The 21,593-nt window shown below is 42.0% G+C and overlaps 1 protein-coding gene across 5 annotated transcripts in view; it reads left to right on the top strand.

The window, feature by feature from the left end:
• The window catches only part of kiaa1549la (KIAA1549-like a), a 109,407-nt gene that overhangs the window by 66,914 nt on the left and 20,900 nt on the right, over positions 1-21,593 (top strand). For 4 of the 5 annotated variants that reach the window (XM_037540494.1, XM_037540495.1, XM_037540493.1 and 1 more), the window contains exons 12-15: positions 3,481-3,516; positions 8,669-8,856; positions 17,132-17,259; positions 20,249-20,373. In XM_037540494.1, coding sequence (XP_037396391.1) covers positions 3,481-3,516; positions 8,669-8,856; positions 17,132-17,259; positions 20,249-20,373 — 477 coding nt within the window. The remainder of the gene's footprint in view (positions 1-3,480; positions 3,517-8,668; positions 8,857-17,131; positions 17,260-20,248; positions 20,374-21,593) is intronic. The other variant, XM_037540496.1, reaches the window with a different exon arrangement.

Below are 21,593 nucleotides of genomic sequence, written 5' to 3'. Positions count from 1 at the left end.
AGCTCCAGTCCTCTCCTTTTAGCTCCAGTCCTTTCCTTTTAGCTCCAGTCTTCTCATTTTAGCTCCAGTCCTCTCATTTTAGCTCCAGTCCTCTTATTTTAGCTCCAGTCCTCTCCTTTTAGCTCCAGTCCTTTCCTTTTAGCTCCAGTCTTCTCATTTTAACTCCAGTCCTCTCCTTTTAGCTCCAGTCCTCTCATTTTAGCTTCAGTCACCTCCTTTTAGCTCTAGTCCTCTCCTTTTAGCTCCAGTCCTCTCCTTTTAGCTCTAGTCCTCTCCTTTTAGCTCCAGTCCTCTCCTTTTAGCTCTAGTCTTCTTCATTTAGATCCAGTCTTCTCCTTTTAGATCCAGTTTTATCTTTTAGATCCAGTCTTCTCCTGTTAGATCCAATCTTCTGCTTTTAGATCCAGTCGTCTTCTTCTTTTAGCTGCAGTTTTCTCGTTTAGATCTAGTCTTCTCCTTTTAGATCTAGTCTACTTCTTTTAGATCTAGTCTTCTCCATTTAGCTGCAGTTTTGTCCTTTTAGCTTTTTAGTTTTAGTTAACCATTTAGCATGTTAGGAAGGAATACACACACACACACACACACACACACACACACACACACACACACACACACACACATTTTCTAAGCCCCTTCTCCCTCAGGGTCGCAGTAGGAAGGAATAGTTTGTCGAAAATCAAATTTACAGTTTTTTCTGCTTGGCACCCAGAATAGTTTGTCAACCACGGCGCTTCTGAAGTTTTCGGCCTTAGTTTTATACTAGAGAGGGCCTTCTGTTCACTCGACAGCCATCTTTGCAGGACTACTGGCAGTTGCTTCCAGTCATACCAGACAAGGCTCCCATCTTTTTGAGTGTAGATAAACCAAAATACACTGAAGGCCAAACAAGTTTCACTGGTAAAATCGGACAGTAACCTCACAAACAGTTTGTAGTGTTTGAATCAATAATGCACAAAAACATTTCGGGTTGTAGCTACAGCGCTTGGGCAGCATTCGAGGGGGTGATTCGCTGCTCGTACTTATTGGCTCATTTTACTGAAAGGCGAGACTTTCTCTCCAAACCGGCACCGTGTTGAGCATTACGAGCTTTCCCATTCATATTTCAACCAGTGACCTCCTTCTTTATAACATCTGTGACTTGAGCTGCGAGGGTAACGGAGCCGACAAGTAATGGAACTTGTACCCCTGGTTTCAGTGTCTAAATCAGTACGTCTTCGCCTCAAACCAGGTTGTTTAGTGTGGTTTATGAAACTGTATGACATGCTGTGCAGACAAAATTCTAAATCCTGGTTATGTGCATCCATTCACACGCTGAACACCCACCACGTTCCTTAAAATTAAATCATCTATTTATGGCCTAAAAGTAAAAAAAAAAAGTTGCCAATATGAACTTGGGACAGTACATTAGCCAATATAATGCTGTAAAAATATCATCACAATAATTAAAGAATAAGAATAAAGTCATAGAATGACATCAAAACTGGTTTGTTGAAGGAGTGGCTGTTGTCGCTGTTGTAGTTGTGATGTTTTCATCCCTACACTACTCCCATATTAATGATTGTAGAGCACAAAGGCAGGAAAAGGGATGACAGTAAATACATAAACACATAAGCATCCAGTATGTCTTCATCATGTAGCCCATTCTGTTGTTTCTGCCATGTACCGAGTGGCGTACATGTCCTTTTTCAAGCCTGCTATTTTTTCTGGCATTGTAAATATACAACCCTATTGATTCACTGCATCTTCTGTAGGCTAATTAATGCAAAATAGAGAAGTAATGAGAAATAATGAGTTTTATGGCAACTGTTAGGGTTTTATTCCTGAACCCCGTAATAACGTAGCCTAAATAATAATAATAAGAAGAAGAAGAAGAAGAAGTTCAATTTATATAGCGCCTTTCACAAACCCAAGGACGCTTTACATCATCATCATCATCATCATCAAAAAAAAAAATTAATACTACAGAGAGGAAAAAAGGAAGGGGTTTGAAGGAAGACAGAGAAGAGCAATTCCGAAGAGTGGAAGGTAGAGGATTCCAGTTTGGAGGCAGCAGCACTAAAAGATCTGCCACCCATGGTAGAAGGTCTAGTTGAGGGAACAGTGAGGAGTCCAGCATTAGAAGATCGGAGAGCAGGAGAGGGACGATATAAAGAAACGAGATCAGAAAGGAATGTCGGAGCCAGACCACGTAAAGCCTTGAAGGTAATAAGAAGGACTTTGCACTTAATCCTAGAACTAATAGGAAGCCGGTGCAACTGTCGAAGATCCGGCGTGATATGAGCCCAACTTTGCTTTGTGTGCCTTTCACATACTGCTAACAGTATGTTCCACTGAGAGCAAGACCAACTGGACAACGGACCTCAAAACTGGACTCGACAGCTGTAGAAGGCAAGTGTTAGCTTGTGGTTAGACAAATATGAAGTCAATGCTTTCTGTAGTCATGCTCAAATCAAAGTTAAGCACGAAATATAAGGAAACAAATGTATCTCTGGCCAAGCTTAGATGTTTAAACAGAAAGTTTAAGTCCTCAGAGACGAGTCTACCTGTGTATGCGCACTGCGATGCAATGCTGGTACTGTTTTTAGCTGTACAGAGTACTTTTGCCCATTTTTAGTAGATAATAGTGCAGATAACAGTGTCAGAAATGAGATATGAAAGTCAGTTTGAGATTACTTAACTTAACGTGTGATTAATAAGGCATGCAGTGTGCATGGTGGTCAGCTTATCCCTGCTAGTAAAACTAGGCTGGTCACTGGTAAAACCAGCATATCCTTGCTGTCGGAGCAAAACCTCGTATTTCCAAAACGGTAACTTTACAGGATGAAGGGAAAACTTACTTTACTTTCAATGTAAGTCAATGGAACCAGACGTCTTTCCAAGATATTTGGGGAAATTTCTTTTGGACCATTCATACTGAAATTTATACACAATGTAGTTACACACACGGTAGTTTTCCAACAGTAGTGATGTGCTTTGAATGCTGGGCAATCAGCTAAACCAGCACCAGACCAGCAATAAACCAACAGAGACAAGCAGAAACCAGCAAACCAGCTTAGATCAGCATTCGTGCTGGTCTGTGCTGTTTTTTTTAAGCAGAAATGGCTATTAACACAAAACTAAGTACAAAACTAAAGAAGAAAACTTCAGACATTTCTTAATTGGCTACATTTGGGAAAAGGGTGAAAACTGTGTGAATTGAATTTTGCCAGACTATTTCTTTAACGCTTATTATTGCTTGAATTATTTGAGTTTACTGTGTTTGTGTGCGTGAAATTACAGCAGATTAATCTTGATGGACATAATAAAGCTAGACTGATGGAGTCCTGGAGTGTTCTTCACTGTTCTCACTCAGCGTTATGATTACACAAGCCACACTTCTCCTTAGTCCTGTCCTAATGCACAGAGCACAGGCACCATGTCTTTGTGAGAGATGTGCTGTCTTGTAAGAGACGTTTGTCTTTAATCCCCCTTTTTGTCCAGACCTCATATCGGAGAGATGGAAGCTACCATCACCAGGTACTGCCTGCTGCAGTGTTGTGCATGTGTGCATGGGTTTGGCTGCATGGCTGTGGTCTGGCCTTCTCTCTTGCGTCTGGTTCTTTGTGAGAAATCGATGGCTGTAAGGAAGAGGGTGATCGAGCAGGGTGATTGATTATCAGAGCTGTGTGGACAGGGGGTGAAATTGGAAGGAAAGCGGGTTCAACTTAGTATTCCCACTGCACCTGGCCAAGGCACGGATTAACAGCAGAAGCCGTTATTACTATGACGTTCATGTTATCATATTCCACTCTATAGTCTGTTCCTAGCTGCCAGTCCTGGAGCTTCTCAGACTGCAGCAGTGTTCCAACATCATTCACCGAGTGTGCCTGCCACGATTAGGGACACAATTGCGTGCAAAAGTTTGGGCACCCTGGTAAAACTGTACCGCCGGGAAGGTGAAACAAGGAAAAAATAAATAATAGTAGAAAACAATGTAGGTCAAAGCAAAGCAAGGCAAGGCAAGTTCATTTGTACAGCACCTTTCAAACACTGCACTCATTCAAAGGTCCAAAAATGAGAGAAGACAGATAATTCCATTTAAGATGTAAGAAGTAATGGAAAGGAAAGGAGAACGGACATTAAAGCATTAATTTAAACTGTAGATTTCAAAAGAGCAGAAATTAAACGTTAAATTAAAAAAAAATTAAAGGATTAAATGAAAAATTAACCGTTAAAAAAATGTAAAATGTGCTTTTTTTATGTGACAGGACTTTTGCATATAGATACAGCAGCATGCAGATTTTATTATTCAAAAACAGTCAAAGGAGATCAGGAGATGTTCATGATGGAGGAGAAAATGAGCTAAACAGAGCTAACGAGTATCATGTTTGATGCTGATCAGGACTGCGTAAGATGTTCCCTAACGACTCCTTATGTTCTAACTAACGGGTGGACAAATTTCTATTTGTCTAAATATGAATATGTTTTTATTCTCTATGCACCTAATTAATATCGGCTACAGAGGTTAGCCTAGTTAGTGATGTAGCCACGCTTACCTTGGCAAGGAGATCAGTATTTTTATGCTGGCAATGCATAAAAGTACTCGTGCACATCTCTATCCACAATACCAATAGCACTACTGAGTGTAGGATCACAGTGCCTAACAACAATACTGTCCTGTGGCAAAACAATCAAAGCCAGTAAACACCCAATATTTACTGCATTGAGCAAAATAGTCAGATTGTTACAGGTTAATTGACTAATCCATGCTCTGCCCACGGATACAGTTCATATCCACTGTTGCCAGATTGTGCAAGGTTTACAAAACACTAGAAAATGAACGAAAGCAAATGAATAAGAAATTGTGGCTGTTGTCAAATAACTCGATTCAGACTATGCTATTACTTTCAACTCTTTGTTTTGTTTGTGTGTGCAAGGTCACACTGTTAGGACAGACCTGCTGTAGCTCTTTTGTTTGCTGTTTTGCATCTCATTATCATTTAAAATCTGTTTTGATTAGCTGCAACAACATAGTCCAGCTCAGTAATGCAGCATTTTAAACTGTTCAAACATTATGTAGTGACTCTGAAACATGCAAGCGGTCTGATATGAATAATTCAGGTATTTTGACAAATCCAAGTTGTGTGGTACGCTTTCTCACGGGATTTTGAAAGAGAAGCTAAGAGTAAAGCTGCTCCAAAATAAATATATGCTGCAAAAAAAGGTTTGTAGCTGTAGCTTAAAGTACATGACATAAAAGTACATCCTTTCAATGTAACCTGGCTGCCTTGAGCACCCTTAAATTTGAGTTAATTAAAAGTTGGTAATAATTGGCATCTTGAATTTTTTAAAACGTATGAATTGAAGTTCAGTTAAGTCATAATTTAAAGGCAGTCTGGTACATTTTTAAGCTAGAACGGCTGTTTTTACAGTGTGCAAATTAAAAATACAGTAAAAAAACAGAAAAGCAAGAATCTTTTGTTTTTATAAGGTTATTGATGTGGCCAGTTAGATGAGTACAGTTAGAAGAACACAGGTCTGGTTCCGTTCCTGACTTCTCATTATGCTCCAGCATAGATTTGGATTTGTTCAGTTCCATCTGCAGCGCCTATAAAGGATTGATTAGATAAACTATGTATTGGATGGTAACTGTAAATGCTGTAAATAATGTTTACTGACTAGATAAAGAGCCTCACGTATGAATTTACCTGCATACTAAAACGACAGAACACTAATTCCTCAACTCTTCCTCTAAATTTTGCAAACCGCAGGTTTTCTCAGGACAGCAGCGATAAGTGCTGAATAGATATTAGCTCAAAGGTATCTGTGTCGATTCTGAACGGCAGCTGATGAAATGTGCAATTCATTTGTAATTATGCTAATCGAGGCCTCGGCTTTGATCTCGAGTCCTCTCCGTCTGCTTTTCCAATCAGGAAAACCCTCGGTGCTCAATCTTATTAAGGTTTGCTCTCAGGTTCCCAGTTTGCTGGCGCGTATTCATTTGCGGATCCTCCGACGGAGAAGCGTTCCCGTTTCGCCACAGAGCCGCCTCTGCAAACACGGCAGCGTTAGAGGAAACGTGTGGACTTGCTGAATTAAAGAGCCGCTGAGCTGAAACCAGGACAGCGCAGCGAGACGGAGGAAGGCAGTGTGGGTGACAGCAGTGGACTGCTGGAGATGAATGCTTCTTCTAGAGCGCGACAGCCCAAAGCTCTGGATCAATTGCATGTCTGTCTGCATGTGTGCTGTTACCTTCTACCTGCTTTCTTGGCCTGTTTGTACAGTGGGACGCATGTGCAATGGATAAAGGCGGTGCAGTCTAATGCATACATGCGCATATGTCTGCTGTGTCTGATCCACTCAGAGCAGCGCAACACACACTAACACACCACCACCACCACGTCAGTGTCACTGCAGTGCTGAGAATGACCCACCACCCAAACAGTACCTGCTCTGTGAGGGTCTTTGGGGGTCCTGACCACTGAAGAACAGGGTAACAGAGTATCAGAGAAACAGATGGACTACAGTCTGTAACTGTAGAACTACAGAGTGCAGCTATACAGTCAGTGGAGCTGATTAAATGGACAGTGAGCGTAGAAACAAGGAGGTGGTCAGAATGTTACGGCTGATCTGAGTGTATATAAATACATATTGTGTATTGTTAAAACAGTCGTGACGTTAGTTTTGTGCCATATCATCCAGGCTTAGTATACATATAGACTGATCTAAGGTAATAAGGAGCTCATGGACTGTTACAGACCTTCCCCAAATGGAAAGTCAAGGTTGCTCTAATGAAATTCCAGTGAATAGATGTGCCCCAATTATAGTTGCATGCAGTACATGCGAATTACATTAGAATGGCAGAGAACATGTGCAGCCCAAGGTCAGTGTCTAGCAGAAATCGCAGCATTGGTGTACCTTAATGGAGAAGGCTGTCTCTGTAGATTAGCTCGACCCTGTCTAAATTTAGACCCATCTCCCCTGCAGCACAGAGGTGTGGAAAAGGTAGATCTTTATTGATTCCTCTGTAAGATGTGCGTGACAGCAGCATGCACGGCAAAGCGCAAAAGTCCTGAATTATTAAATCCTCTCCCGTGTTTATATTTTCCCTCTTTGCATCCAAGTGATGCCATGCAACATATATGCGCATCTGCTTGAAAAACAGAGACATGATCTGATATCCGTGTGTTCTCTCAGCTGGACAGCGATCCATAATTCACCATAAAAAGAGGTTCCACGAGCTTCCTTAGCTTTTCCGCATTAAATATCTCATGGCAAGGTGGTGCGTCATATATGGGCTGGGTGAAATACAGTGAGACTGAGAGCAGTCGGAGTGCATTAATAAATCACAGTGGCCAACAGACCGGCGCTGATTGAAACGAAATGCCAGCTCTCCAAAGGTGCTTATTATATCTCATAGAAATCCTTACATAACCCATATGCTCTTCTCTTCTCCTCTCCTCTCCTTTCCTCTCCTCTTTTCCTCTCCTCTTCTCCTTTCCTCTCCTTTCCTCTCCTCTCCTCCTCTTCTCTTCTCCTCTCCTCTTCTCCTTTCCTCTCCTCCTCTCCTCTTCTCCTTTCCTCTCCTCTTCTCCTCTCCTCTTCTCTTCTCTTCTCCTCTCCTCTCCTCTCCTTTCCTCCTTTCCTCTCCTCTTCTTTCCTCTCCTCCTCTCCTCTTCTCCTTTCCTCTCCTCTTCTCTTCTACTTTCCTTTCCTCTTCTCCTCTCCTCTTCTCTTCTACTTTCCTCTTCTCCTCTCCTCTTCTCCTTTCCTCTCCTCTTCTCTCCTCTCCTCTTCTCTTCTCCTTTCCTCTCCTCTTCTCTCCTCTCCTCTTCTCTTCTCTTCTCCTTTTCTTTTTTCTTCCCCTCTCGTCTTTTCTCATCTTCCATTCTTTCCCCCCTCCTCTCCTCTCATTTTCTCTTCTCCTCTCCTCTTCTCTTCTATTTTCTTCTCTTCTCCTTTCCTCTTCTCTTCTTTTCTCCTCTCCTCTTTTCTCCTCTTCTCTTCTTTCCCCCTCCTCTCCTCTCATTTTCTCTTCTCCTCTTTTCTCCTCTTCTCTTCTTTTCTCCTCTCCTCTCCTCTACTCTTCTCCTCTTCTCTTCTTTTCTTTTCTCTTCTCCTCTTCTTTCCCCCTCCTCTCCTCTCATTTTCTCGTCTCCTCTTTTCTCCTCTTCTCTTCGCTTCTCCTCTCCTCTACTCCTCTTCTCTTCTCTTTTCTTCTCTCATTTTATCTTCTATTTTCTTCTCTTCTCCGTTCCTCTTCTCTTCCTTTCTCCTTTCCTCTACTCCTCTCCTCTTCTCCTTTCCTCTTCTCTTCTTTTCTTTTCTCCTCTCCTTTTTTCTCCTCTTCTCTTCTTTCCCCCTCCTCTCATTTTCTCTTCTCCTCTTTTCTCCTCTTCTCTTCTTTTCTCCTCTCCTCTCCTCTACTCTTCTCCTCTTCTCTTCTTTTCTCTTCTCCTCTCCTCTTCTTTCCCCCTCCTCTCCTCTCATTTTCTCTTCTCCTCTTTTCTCCTCTTCTCTTCTCTTCTCTTCTCTTCTTTTCTCCTCTCCTCTACTCCTCTCCTCTTGTCTTTTCTTCTCTTCTCTCATTTTCTCTTCTATTTTCTTCTCTTCTCCTTTCCTCTTCTCTTCTCTTCTCTTCTCTTCTCTTCTCTTCTCTTCTCTTCTCTTCTCTTCTCTTCTCTTCTAGCCGGTTCAGGGTTTTGACTATGCTAAGCAGCACATGGGTCAACAGGGTGAGGAGGCTCTTGCTGTCACTAAAGAGACTCTGGTCCTGTCTCTTCCGGTACGGGACGCCCCTCTCACACAGGACAAGGGCGTGCTACAGGACGGCACCGCCTCCAAAAGGCCACAGTCCACTACAGAGATGCATCGCAGGTTTGTACTATTTACAGTGGATCAAAACAACTCACAAAAATGTGCATATATTGAAAAAATCTGCTGCATTGAGTTTACCTGATTGAAATGTGTGTCCTTTTCACATAAATAAAATATATTACAAAAGCAGGTCTTTTGTCAGAAGTCAGTAACCTTAAGGTTAAGTCTGTGTCAATGCGGTGTAATTTATTGTGGATTTAAAAGGATTAAATTCCGTGCATCATTTTTGATGTTTCTGGGTTTGTACGTAAAGAAATAATATCAGCGCTTAAAAAACAGGGCCTAATAAAGAGTTACTGAAACAATATTTAAAAGTTTGTTATTATAAAAAGCCATTATTTGAATTACTAACCATTAAATAAGTGACATCAGTCACTGTTTACATATATTTGTAATTGTACAATTATAGAGATTATATCAATTATATAACTTGAAATATTAAGCATTTACTTAGCTGGATGAAAACAAATGATAACCCTTTATTTGAAGGCTATCTGCATTGAGACTTCATAACACATGCATGAGCATTGAGTAGTGTAATGTAAACAGAATACTTAAGAATTTATGACAAGCTTGTAGGACATTTTATGAAAGAAGTGACACTGTATTGCCATAAGGGCCCCGGCTTCATAACACTGTTCACATTAAATCATTCAGTTCATATTAAATCATGTCGTACTGATATAACCTGCACATAAATACTAAAGTATTGCTTTTTAAGCATCAGTTATGTGTTATTAAGTCCCTGTCTAGGTAGCCCTCAAATAAAGTGTTACCAAACAACTCATAATCATTATGTATAACTGCGTAGTAATTGTCTACGACCTATTTTAAATGATTAAGTTGTTTTTTAACTTATTATCTAAATACTTAACCTTCTGTAATGGTCATTACTAATTGCTTAATATGTACCTTTTAATAATTAATCATTATTTATTGGACCTCTATTATACAAGCACTTATTAATCTATAACACTTATTAATCTCACAGTTATATAATTATTATATAGCATCTAACATTAGCAAAATATTGCTAATAGTTTCCGGTTTACAGTTAAATGCAAAAGTTTGGGCGCCGCAGTTAAATCACGTTTTTTGTTGATTTTCTAACGCGTCCTCTACAGTGAACACATTTCTGCACATTTTAATACACGGTCACTGTTTATTTTGTGAATTGAACCTAAAATGTGGTCTGTTCAAAAGTTATGGCACGTTTTATTGTTTACGTATTTATTTTTTCCCCCAATATGTTAAACTCAGCAAATACTCAGAAACTGAGGACTAGAATTTGCTGAAAAAATGTTCTATCTAGAGGATTTTTTGTATTGTAAAGTGTAATCCTTGCATTGAAACATCACAAATAGTAGTGAATCTAGAACGTCTGTCGATCTGAGTTTCATTTAACGCCCAATTTTGACCTCTTAGTCATGATGCAACGCACCAGGGAAGAGGGTGAAGAAAAGGCGCTCAGGGAGAGAAATGCAGTGAACAAAGAGTTTCCCTGCCATGAGCTGGAGAACAAAGTAATTGCAGTCCGGCTGTATATTTAGAACCCAGTTCAAAACCAGCTTTCCACGGTGCTCAGGAATCACGAGATGTTTGAGGACGTCAGTGGGCCGTGTTGATTTCTCCAGCGATAATTTCCCCCTTTTAATGCATCACTGATTATTGCACTCTTTCCTTCTGGGATCATGGAGGAGATTTGCTTTAGTTCACATTTAGCTGCAAAAAAAATAATAAATCTCAGCCGGTTCCTCCACGCTGTGCATAAAAATGCAAATGAAACGCTTGAGGAAAATGAATCAGTCACAGAATGCCATGTGTGAGGCCTGTCAGAGTCATAAAAAAAGCATCAGGCCACATCTCATACTCAAGCTCTGCTCCCTGAGCCATGATGTCATATTTATGCCTTTGCGTCACATGGGTAGTAAATGTGAGAGTGAGCTGTTCTCAGGCTTCTGGGCTTTAGAGCCTGTTTGGTGCTTTAAGGTTGGACTTGCCAGGACCTCCCTACATTGCCTTATGTGTAAATAAACAGATTCTTCTCTCACGCAGCCGAAGCATTCATGGCAATCATATTTGATCAGTTTTTATGTTCATTAAAATGAAAGCTTTTGAAATTCATAACAGTAACTTGTTTCTAGTAGGTTTTTCTAGAAGGTTTTAACCCTTAACCATCGTGAGTATTGCTGTCAAAAGTAGAAGTGTGTTGTAAGTTTATATTAACCATTATTTACGGGGACTGCCCTTTATTTAATTTCCAGTCAAAACAGCTATTAAGAAAGATATTTCTGAGAAGATTAGACTATATAAGATATAATACATGCATAAGGAAGAGAAAAATAAAGAAAAAACAGGAGGTCAGAAATGATTAAAAGCTAAGGAGAACAGCGTAGAGAGCTTCATGGAATGGGTTTCCATGGCCGAGCAGCTGCATCCAAGCCTTACATCACCAAGCGCAATGCAAAGCGTGGAATGCAGTCGTGTAAAGCGGCGCCACTGGACTCTAGAGCAGTGGAGACGTGTTCTCTGGAGTGACCAATCACGCTTCTCCGTCTGGAAATCCGATGGATGAGTCTGGGTTTGGCGGTTGCCAGGAGACGGTACTTGTCTGACTGCATTGTGCCGAGTGTAAAGTTTGGTGGAGGGGGGATCATGGTGTGGGGCTGTTTTTCAGGAGTTGGGCTCGGCCCCTTAGTTCCAGTGAAAGGAACTCTTAAAGCTTCAGCACCAAGAGATTCTGGACAATTTCACGCTCCCAACTTTGTGGGAACAGTTTGGGGACGGCCCCTTCCTGCTCCAACATGACTGCGCACCAGTGCACAAAGCAGGTCCATAAAGACACGGATGAGCCAGTTTGGTGTGGAAGAACTTGACTGGCCTGCACAGAGTCCTGACCTCAACCCCATAGAACACCTTTGGGATGAATTAGAGCGGAGACTGTGAGCCAGGCCTTCTCGTCCAACATCACTGTCTGACCTCACAAATGTGCTTCTGGAAGAACGGTCAAAAATTCCCATAAACACTCCTAACTCTTGTGGAAAGCCTTCCCAGAAGAGCTGAAGCTGTTATAGCTGCAAAGGGTGGACCAACATCATATTAAACCCTATGGATTAAGAATGGAGTGCCACTCATGTTCATATGCGTGTGAAGCCAGACGAGCGAATACTTTTGGCAATATAGTGTATAAAGACAGACAGACAGACCACATTATGAATCCCAGAGGGAAAGTCTTCTATTACAGCAGCACAAAGTACAGTAAAGAGCAAAACAAGAGCAAAAGTATTGCTGTACACTATTATACAGATGCATAAATTAAAGAAGCAAAGACTTATAATAAAATATACTAAAACAAATATAAGATATAATGTGCAGTACAAAATGACTTGGAGTCCTGTAAGATACTGTCGTTTTAACTTACACTGAAGTTTAAGAAGCGTTTGATTTTGGAGATACGAGGGACGTTACACTGGTCAGGTTCGCTGTAATAATATAATAATAATAAAAACATTTGCTTTGGTTTCTGTTGAACCCAGCTGGCCAGGTTTTAAGTAACACTGGCTTTGAGTGAACTTTGAATGAACCTTCCTGATTCTTGCCACACTCCTGCTCCTGTCTGTGACTTCTCCCCTGTACTGCCTGTGCTGGTTAAGACAGGCTATTGTTCTGCTCTCCTTCACTGCAGTGCCTCTGTCTGGAATTATCACTCACTGCACCATCAGTGTGCTGCTGCTGTCTGCTTATCTAATAAGGCTCCAGCCTGCCCCTGTAATTGTCCTTCACCTAATGGCTGCTGGGGATATTCAACATGTGCGATCATATGCGAAGACGTGAATGCTCAAATTACGTTTTGTTGAAACAGTGGAGATAAGTGAACATATCATGTACAGGGAACACATTTAAAAATGACCTTTTGGTGCACAATTTCTATTTATTAACATAGAAAAAAAATAAAAATAGAAAATGTGGTCAAAAGAATCAAGTAAAACATCATTTGGCTGCGCCCAAACTTTTGCATATGACTGTATGTGTATGTAGATCAAATTTACCCCAGTTGTGTTCTTTCAGCCAAGACATGTTTGGTGTTTTTGACAGATGTTTGGAATATGGCTTAAAAATGTACAACTTTAAAAACCGCCCTGAGTCCCTGGCTATTACTAGTCTGAGCTATACAACACACTTAGCTCCATTAGCCTCAGAGCTCCTGTGCAAAACTAAACAAACAAACTCTGGAAACTTTAATAAAACCGTAATAGTAATGAAAGATGAAATTAAAATTAATACTAAATTAGAATTTTGAATATGCATGTTAGCATCTCTCTAATGTTGCACTTTCTGATGTTTAGGAACCTTGAGATATCTGAACGTTTAGAGCGCATGAAGAGTGTTTTGGTCAGAGTTTCTTGCCTGGAAGGAAACAAAGACTACTGCAGCCGGCTAAAGGTTACTGACAAAACCACTGAAGAAAAGCAGCAATAAACAAGAAGCTCAAGCTCGTTTTACACTCTGTAAATGTACATTTAATGGAAGAAAACTTTGAGAGCCATTTACGGAATTGATTCTTCACAAGGATGTTAAGAGTTAAAATGTACAATGTTGTGATGTGGAATCAGCAACATGCATTACTGCCCTGTTGCGGCTCCACAGTAGAATTAGATGAAAATGAAATTTCCCTCCTCTGCAGTAAAATAAAGCTCAGCTGATCGTTCAACACAGTTGAACAACAGATGGTCTTAAATGCTGGAGTTAATGTACAACTACGCAGTCTGCTGGTCACCATAGCAACGCAGACAACACAGTCGTGCCTAGCTAGGCACTAACGAAAAGACAAAGAGAAAGATTTAAGGTGAACATCGGTAATTTGGAAAGATGAATGGACTTATTTGCATTTATAATCACTCCAGCTGGTTTCCCGATACGTTTAATCTGCAGTGAGAAAATGTCAAACACTAAAAAGTCACGAAGCTGAAGTCAGCTTCTCGTTTGCCAGCTTCTCATTCAAATTTTCCTGTTCCACCTTAAATGATGCAGCAGTTACTTTCGAGCAGCGCAGGCGCCATTTAAGGTGGAACGGGGAAGTTCAAACAAGATCCTGCAGAATGAAAAGCTGATGTTGAGGGACATTTTACAAGAAACTGTTCCACTTTTGAGGAAAGTTTCCTGCCAGAGATGCGAGAGAAGTGGCTATAGCTGAGCTAAAGTTTAAAGCAGAGTAAAGGAAGTCTGTGTTTTCATTTATATTATATTTTTAGCTTATACTAGGACATTAGGATGGCAAAATGGACATAAAATGTTGAAAGGACAAAATGACTCTTCCTAACCTTTAGGTTGCCGACCGATGGACTAATATAATAACATTAGCTGAGATGAAAACTTGCCATTGTCTGTTTATGTTAGAGACTGTTGATTTGCTGCCTTCCTCAGTGCAAATTTCAAGCTACGTGTGTCCTACAATGGACTTTGGTCTCTGTTTAGTGGGCTATAGTACAGTAATAGTGAGATGCTGAGTGGCCAGACGTGTCCGCTGTGCAGTAGCCTTAAAAATCCAAGCATACGATTTGACTGAAATGCCCATCCCTACAGCAGCATGCAACAGCAGCTGGTGCATAATGTATAATGACTTATGCCTGAATACCTGTAGATTGAATGGTGCCTGTGGAGACCGCCTTTGCTGGCGATGCCAGGGGCACCAGCCCTGAGTGCTGTGCGCCCGCTGCTTCAGTCTTTCTGTTTCTGTACTCCCCACCATCTCTCCCTGTTGCTGCTTCATCTTCTCCCTCTACCTCCCTGTTTACCGCTTTACTTCTGCCTTTGTGTTTCTCTCCTTTTCTGGCTCCTTCTCTCTGTCTTTGTCTCTCTCTCTCTTTGTGTAAATGCCCTGTGTTTCTGACCAGCAGTAGGAGCGTGCGCTGTCTTTTGTTGTCCCTCCCGAGTGAAGCGATTAAAGGGGAAGGAGCCTGGAGAAAAGAGAACGGCTTGGCAAAGACAATTATTTGGAAAAGCAAAAGTAGAATGCACATAAGAACAGGGTATGAGTATTTAAAGAGATAAAAAAAACTGACAGAGGGAAGAGAGGGAGGGAGGGAAGAGAGCGAGGGAAAGGAATAAACAAAGAGGCAGTAGGAAAAACATGAATAGCATGAGAAAGAAAGAAAGAAAGAAGAATAAAGGGTATAAGAATAATAGAGAGAGAGAATGATAGGAGACAAAGAAAGAGGAGAAGGAAAGAAAGAGAAAATGGGAGGAAGAAAGCAAAAGAGGAGTAAGAATAGTAAACGAGATAGAGAGAAAAACCAGGCAAAGGAAGAAAAAGGGAGGAAGAAAGGGGAATGAAGAGGAAGAGAGTGACAGGGAGAGCAGGATAAAATGATGAAGAAGAATAGAGGGGCAGAAATAGAGAAGGAATGGAGAGGGAGCAAAGAGAGAGAAAGATAGGAGACAAAGACAGGACCAGAGAGGAGAAAGAAAGAGGAATAGAGAGAGAAAACACTGAAAAAAGGAAGAAAAGTGGAGGACGAAAGGAATGAATGGGAAGAGCGGGAGAGAGACCAATTAAAGCAAGAAGGATAGAGTGGGCAGAGAGAAAGAAGAGAGAAGGAGCAAAGAGAGAAAAAAGGAGAGGAAGAAATAGGACTGGAGAGAAGAAAGAAGGAAGGAAAGAAAGAAAGAAAGAAAAAGGGAGGAAGAAAGTGGAAAATAAGGGGTAAGAATTGCAATGAGAGAAAAAAGTAAAGGGAGAGGAAGAGAGGAATATTAATATCAATTATTATATTATATTTAGTCTCACATCTATAATCCTTACATTTTTATAATCTTTATAGGCTTATTTAACTGATTTCTAGACACTTTGTTTACTTGTTTTAAGTATCAAGTAAAATGATCTTATTATATTGATAGATAACTTTGCTTAAAACGAGCAACAATAAGTCCCAATATAGTGAGAGAATCTTCTGTTGAATAAGTTAAATTATCTCAGCATAAGATTAAAAGATCTTAAATATTTAAGATCATTTCACTGACAGGACAGGATTTTTCGCAGTGAAGACTGGATGTTACTTCTGGGTGCTTTACCTTCAGGGAATAGAGAGAAAGGATGGAGAGGAAAAGGAGACATAGAGGAGTAAAGACAGAGAGAAAGGAGAAAGAGGGGGAAGAAAGACAGAGTGAAAGGAAAGGGAGGAATAGAGGGGGAAGGCATCGAGAAGAGAAAAAGAAGAGGAAGAAAGAAAGTGAGAGGAAAAAGAAATAGAAGAGGAAAGAGAGAAGGGAGAAAGGAGAAAGAAAGATGGGGAAGGAGGAAGAAAGAGAGAGAGCTAAAAAGAGAAATAGAAGAGGAAAGACAGAAAATGGGAAGGAGGAAGAGGAATAGAGGGAAAGACGGGGAGAGCAGGCGGAGGAGAAAGAGGACAAGGCAGGGAGCATAAAGCGAGAGAGAGAGCAAGAGGGGTATAAAAAGGGAAACAGACGGAGAGAGAGAGAGAGAAAGAGAGAGAGAGAGAGAGAGAGAGAGAGAGAGATGCTCCTGGCTACAGAGTCATATATGATTCAGTGTGCCCGAGGGCTCCTGGAGAGATGTGAAAGTGTGTGTTCACTCCCCCCGTCTGCCTGTGTTATACAGTGTGTGTGTGTGTGTGTGTGTGTGTGTGTGCGCGCGCACACGCAAGTGTTTGTATTCTGAGAGTGTGTGAGTGTACATGTGTGTGTGTGCGTTATAAGTGCGTGTGTCCGTGTTCAGTGTCCGGCAGAGTGAGTGGACCGCGGCTGGCAGACTGTTGGCATGCACGCCTGAGAGATTAGCAGATCTACTCTAATGTGCATATCATGCTATCTGTGCTCCTGTTTCATTCCCTTGAGCTCTCCAGCTCCACTGTTTTCCTCAACTAAACCCGTCTCACCCGGCAACCAATTAGAGGCCACTTCTTCTGAATCATGTTTATGTGACAGACCCGGCATGGTTCTGTCTGTGGAAGCGAGCCATTTGGACACTCACCGAAGCATTTCCATGGATATCATTAGGGCATGAATCAGGGCCGTTACTTTGTTCCTCAGATCTCATGATCTTCATCAGCACCTCTGTTTGTGTGTCAGAGGAACTGTGTGTTTGTTTTAAGTGACAGGTGTGTGTGGGTGTTTTGTGATGTGGTGCGGATTAGCCCAGGTTAATAGCAGGGCCGGAGGACTGTGCCAGCCCGCCGCTAACCCTGCACCCTCCCCTCCTTCCCCTCTCCGCACGCTGCCCACTAACCGGTGCCTCTGTTTCCATGGTTACCCGCAGCAAGTTGCCAAGTGAGGACGGCTCGGTTTCGAGCAACGGCTCTGGGAAGCTGAACACGGGAAGGAGCTCCACGGCGCACAGAACTACAGGCCAAAAGAACAGCAAGGAGGAGACTCACGCGAGGAACGGTGAGAGACAGACAAATGGACAGATATGGAATGTGGGAGGGGAGGTTGGGGGGGGGGCAGTGTCTTCCCTGAAATAATCCAGTAGCTTTATAAAGTGGATTTAAGCCCACGTCATGATACATTGTACAAGCTTGTTATGCAATAGTCTAATTTGGTTCTCTGCTTTCCCAAATGTTCTTGATCAGCCAACACATGAAGTTACCTGGATAATGTAGTCCCGAGTTATCACTGTGCAAACTTGCACGCCTGACTCTTCACACACTTGCACAAAATTGAATCGATTTGCTGAAAGGAGCTCCTATCAGAATGAACAGGGTAACCTTTGCTATATCCACTGTGAACTTGCCTACTCAACCTGCAGCAGTTCTGCAGGGTCTCTAGAATGAGATCTTTCACGTAAAGATAAGAAAAGAACTTTCTCATGATGTACCTTGAATGTGGGAGGAACGTACGGAGCCCCGCTGGTGACATCCTGCATAAATAAAAACAGGTGGAATTTTCAGGTCCAGAAAGTAAAAATCCTTCCCAGGCTTTTGTTCCAACGGCCTGGCTTCTCTAGTTAGATCAAACCACCAGCAGAGCGGTCCAGGCAGTTGGAACGAAATCCTGGGATTTTTACTCTGAATAAAACCATGCGTGGCCACGACTTAGTAAGGGGTAGAAAAAAGATAATTAAGTAGTGGCCATGAATTAGTAAGTCACGGGAACAAGATCCTAATGCATGGCCGCAGCTTAGTAAGGCATGATCTCATTCCCACGCCTTACTAAGTCGTGGCCATGCATTATTATAGTTTATATGCGATGTCACCAGGAGGGCTCCTTAGAAACGTTTGAGGCTGTTTCCAGTGTCTTTTTTATCATTAGCTGGACTACAGAAGAAAGGCAGATATCTAACGTTACTGCTTGTTGCGAAGTGACAGAAACCCAGACGCTCGCGGATGAGAGGTTAGATGGTTTAATCGTCAACCTGGCAGCCAAGGCAACAAAAAGGGGCAAAACACAAAGGAGTAGTCAAAGTTCAGGCCAAATGTCTAATAACGAATCCAAACAACCAGCAAAAGTACCAAAAATGGAAAGGCAAACGATGAAGTCAAAACACGAATCAACAAGGTTAGACACGGTCAAACGTGATAACAGGGAGAGAACGCTCAGCGGGTACCGGAGAAACAATACCTGGCACTGACTGTTGGTAAAGCCCAGGCTTTTGTACTCTGTGCTCTAATGAGACACAGGTGACATCAGTTAAAAGTCTGGGGACTGTGAGCGCTGATTGGAGCGCGAGCCTGAGTCCAGACTCACAGGATCTCCCAGCGCATTCTGGGAGTTGGCGTCCAATCGATGAGGCCAATGCGTGACACTGCTAGGATGCCAAATGTCTTATTTCTGCAGCAACAGCCTTCAGGTCACTCACACATCTTCTGTTGAATAAGTTAAATTATCTTAGGATGAGATTAAAAGATCTTAAATCCTGATGACCAGAAATGTAAAAAAACAGCATAAATTTGTGACTTTTGCCAAACCAGCAAGGCTGAAGGATTCACAAATGTCTCTATCGTTAGCTGGTGGCTGCAGAAGCAAGGCAGATACCTGACGTTACTGCTAGGAAGCTCAATATCTTATGACTTGAGCAACAGCTTTCAGACCATCCGCACAACTGCAGAGACAGGATCACTCAATCGACAGGAATGGTTTCAGATGAGGAGGACAACCAGCTAAAAAACTAAGTTAGCAGGCTGTCCAGCCACTTTACCAACCGTTGGGCTCCTTTTCTCTGCCTAAAATACTAAGAACTAAGTCTCTTGTGTCCATTTTGTGGACTATAAAGATATATTTGCTATTTCCCCTCAAGATTTTGTTCAATGACCGAGGTGCACTTGTGCTAGCCTGTAGATCAGCAGATCTTGGCTGGTGATGCCACAGGGATTCCCAATGATTGTGTGACGTATTTGCATTCTGGGTATTGTAGTGAGAGAAAATTGTTTATAAAAAAAATAAAACTAAAATAACATAAAACTGTGACTTTTGCCAAACCAACGAGGCCTAAGGAAACAACACTGAGCTACAGAGAGCTATAAATAACACAACCTATTAGCCTATAGCCAACAGCATGTACAGGACAGTACCTGTAGATTTAATCCTGAATGCCCCTTTAAATAATTTCAAGTAGACTGTTTGTGTTTTCTGACACATAAACTCAAGAAAAGTGCATTGCAGGGTTAAAATCAGTAATAGCAGCTGTCTAAAAGCATCATTTCCTCCATGCTTTGCACGTTTTTTATAGATAACAACATCATACAGTGTCAGAAACTGCATAAGCCAGTTTACTTACAATTACTTCATTTTAACACTGCTACTCAGTGATCTGTAAGCTTTCAATACTTGTTAGCTACATTAGTCTCGTGGCTCGTAGCTCTCATAGACTTAAACATGTCTTGTCTGATCAAGTATAGATGAAAACATGATTACTTACGGAACTATTGCTGCAAAAATGCTCCTGGCAATGATGATAAAGCCCTGATTCCGGGCAAAAGTCAAAGCAGTGAATTCGTATCACTGCAATAAGGAATTGATCCCCTTTGTCATCTGCTTATGTAAGCCTTTATAGATGTTCAGCTTCTTATAAAAGCTTTATTCTGGGCATTGTCACTCTGTCATTCCCTATACGGGCCATTTAAGAAATAAATATATCAAAGTAAACAGAATATTACTGTCAAAACAGCAGCTGGATGTGCTCCAGCGAACACAGCTGCCAAGAGAAGCTCCCGAAGGGAGTTGGTGGTCCACGCATGCTCACAGTTGTGAAGATAAGGGGAAAAGTCGGATGTATTAGTGCCTGCTGTGTTTTACTCTTTATTCTGTCAGGGTCTAATAGATTTCGGGCAGCGTCCGATGAGGTCTGTGGTGCTGACCTTTTACCCTCGGCTTTCATGGCATTTGTGCTGTGGTCAGCTTGGTTCTAGCTGTGAGTAAGTCTTATTTGTCTCTGCAGAGCATTACGACTCTCTGACCGGCTCCCTGAGGCTCATCACCATCAAACCCATGGCCGCGCCCCTCAACTACTCCTACCCCGACTCGTCCAATCACAGCCAAGACTCTGTCATGCTCAACGGCGAGGTAGGTTCTGCTGTAGAACCTGAAATATTTATTCAAAGCCAACGGGACTAAACTGTCTGTGTCAGAGGGCGATGTAATCAGATATCGAAATCGATTGACAGGTAATGTGATGACAGGGCTTCAAAGGTGCTGGTCACCTTGTTGGGCAAAGCATGCTTTCATGTGCCTCAGTTAAATAGATGAAATCCACGCATGAACCCACACCAGCAGAACCTCATACATGCTTCTGTATCTTTTAAATATTTTATTATTTTATATGTGATTATACAGAAGGATAGCAGCAAGAGTGAAAGGGAAGGTCTACAAGACAGCAGTGCGTCCTGCTATGATGTTTGGTTTGGAGACTGTGGCTCTGTCTAAAAGACAGAGGCTGAGCTGGAGGTGGCGGAGATGAAGATGCTGAGATTTTCGTTGGGAGTGACCAGGATGGACAAGATTAGAAATGAGCAGATCAGAGGCACGGTGAAGGTGGAGCAGTTTGGAGATAAAGCCAGAGAGGTCAGGTTGAGATGGTTTGGACATGTGTTGAGGAGGAATAGTGGATATACTGGTCAAAGAATGTTGGAGATGGAGCTGCCGGGTAGAAGGAGAAGAGGTCGACCTCAGAGAAGGTTTATGGATGTAGTGAAGGTGGACATGGAGATGGTTGGTGTGAAAGTAGAGGAGGCAGTGGATAGGGCAAGATGGGGGCAGATGATCCGCTGTGGCGACCCCTAAAGGGAGCAGCCGAAAGAAGAAGAAGATTATTTTATATTTGGGGCGGCACGGTGGCATGGTGGGTAGCACTGTCGCCTCACAGCAAGGAGGGCCTGGGTTCGATTCCCCGGCCGGGCGACCGGGGTCCTCTCTGTGTGGAGTTTGCATGTTCTCCCCCTGTCTGCGTGGGTTTCCTCCGGGTTCTCCGGTTTCCTCCCACAGTCCAAAAAGACATGCAGTCAGGCCAATTGTGTAAAATGATCAAATTGTAAGTCGCTCTGGATAAGAGCGTCAGCCAAATGCTGGTAATGCAATGTTTATATGTGATTGTTATTCTAGATTTGCTTTAAACCAGTTAATGCTATAAACTAAAGATAGCATAGAAATTTAAGTCTAAGGTTCGGCAGATTCCATAGCATTTGCAAGGGGCTGGGGAGGTTGATATATAACCGATAATCCTGAATTTTTAACAAACAGTTTTACTAATTATTTTCAGGTACCACCCAGGCTTTTTTCGGAGATTG

Source organism: Pygocentrus nattereri, chromosome 8 (assembly GCF_015220715.1).
Source record: "Pygocentrus nattereri isolate fPygNat1 chromosome 8, fPygNat1.pri, whole genome shotgun sequence".
Taxonomy (NCBI): domain Eukaryota; kingdom Metazoa; phylum Chordata; class Actinopteri; order Characiformes; family Serrasalmidae; genus Pygocentrus; species Pygocentrus nattereri.
Note: the sequence above shows the minus strand (reverse complement) of the source record. Positions and strands in the feature narration are given on the sequence as shown.